Source organism: Otolemur garnettii, unplaced genomic scaffold, assembly GCF_000181295.1.
Source record: "Otolemur garnettii isolate 467f Iridium unplaced genomic scaffold, OtoGar3 scaffold00091, whole genome shotgun sequence".
In the NCBI taxonomy this organism is placed as follows: Eukaryota; Metazoa; Chordata; class Mammalia; order Primates; family Galagidae; genus Otolemur; species Otolemur garnettii.
The window spans coordinates 4,192,639-4,194,168 of NW_003852486.1; the positions used below are offsets into that span (position 1 = coordinate 4,192,639).

At 62.9% G+C, this 1,530-nt stretch overlaps 1 protein-coding gene across 1 annotated transcript in view; it reads left to right on the forward strand.

The window, feature by feature from the left end:
• Positions 1 to 1,376: 1,376 nt before the first annotated feature.
• MEX3A (mex-3 RNA binding family member A) overlaps positions 1,377 to 1,530 on the forward strand; it is a 5,350-nt gene continuing 5,196 nt past the window's right edge. Inside the window, 2 exon segments of the mRNA XM_023516484.1 lie at positions 1,377 to 1,527; position 1,530. The exon segment at position 1,530 is cut by the window's right edge and continues 299 nt beyond it. Of these exon segments, the coding sequence (XP_023372252.1) occupies positions 1,377 to 1,527; position 1,530 (152 nt within the window).

The window sequence follows — 1,530 nt, forward strand, 5'->3', positions numbered from 1 at the left end:
ACAGAAGACCCCTTACTGTATCCAACGCCAAGCCTGAAAGCAGCCTGGCTCTCCAGGCCATGTCCATCTCTCCTCCCTCCTTCTGTCACACCAAAGCTTAAGGCCCTCACCACAGACGCTCGAGTCACACCAGGCCTTTAAGACTTTTCTCACCTCCCCATTCTCTGACCCCCATTCTTTCCATCTCCCCACCTCACCACCCATGGCCTCCACCCCTTCACTAATCGGAAGACGTGAACTCACCTCCCAGTCGGTGCCTCCGAGACGTCGAGACTGGGGGGCCAGGGAGTGAGGGGGGTGGCTTGCCGCTTAGGGATGAGGGGACCCCATCCTTTGCCGTGGGGTCCCACCCACAGCCCAGTAACCCCTCCTGGCCCGCAAGCGGCGCCGCGCCGGGGTCTGCCCCCATCACGACTGCGGCTTTGTCTGCTCTGCGGATCTCAGTCCCCGTTGCCCGCCGGATCCGCTGGTGGGGCGGTGGGCGGGGGAGGGGGGCGCGACGGGGAGGGGAAGGAGGAAAGCTAGCGCCGCAGTGACTAAGCGGGGACCGCCGCCCGCCCTGGCCCCCTCATTACCATAAGAAAGCAGCCCCCAGGACCGTGGTGGCGGGAGGGGAGCTGGGCTTGAGAGGGGGAGCCCAGCGTTAGCCGTTTTCACGCCGGTTGAGTCTCTGCTCGTTGCCCCTTTCCGGGAGCCGCTCCTTACAAAATTAGAGACCTCGACCTCCATCCCACAACTAGCTTAGCCTTGAAGCCTGGGTAAGGACCGCAGGGCACAGCCCTATCCTCCTAAGGTATCTGAATGCGTCTCCGCGCCCCCGAGAGCGAGAAACTACAACTCCCGGCATGCCCCGGGCTCCCGGCGCGCCCCCTCCCGTCAGTTCCATGCTGCTCCATCCAGTTCATTTAAAACAAAAGAGTTTGAGCGCTGGAAGGGGCTGGGCTCTACTGGGGGCCACTGAGCGCCGCTCCAGGACTGGGGCTTGGTGCGGGAGCCTGACGGGGGCGTCTGGACGGCGGGGGCTAGAGACTTACAGGGCCGAGGCGGGAGGGTGAGGGCAGAGATCCCGCAGCCCCCCGCCCCCCGTCACCCCCGGAGAGGAGAGGAGATCTGCTTTCTTGGTTTTTCTTCTCTTTCCCCCCACCCCCACCCCGGGGGCTGGGGCGAGGGGAGTCAGGTTACAGGGTGTTTGGGGAGGGGGGTTTGGGGGAGGGTCTATCTTTCTATCTCGCTTTCTTCCCCCCTCCCCAGTTCTTTGTTCCCCCCTCCCCACACACACCCCTCCTCTCCTCTCCCCTCCCCTCCTCTCTCCTCTTTTCCCTTCCACCACCTCTCTCTCTCTCTCCCTCTCTCTCTCCCCCAGCTTTTGTTTCGCCATGCCTAGTCTAGTGGTATCTGGAATAATGGAAAGAAATGGGGGCTTTGGAGAACTAGGATGTTTCGGGGGAAGCGCTAAGGACCGAGGGCTGCTGGAAGACGAGCGCGCCCTTCAGCTGGCTCTCGATCAACTCTGCCTCCTGGGTTTGGGGG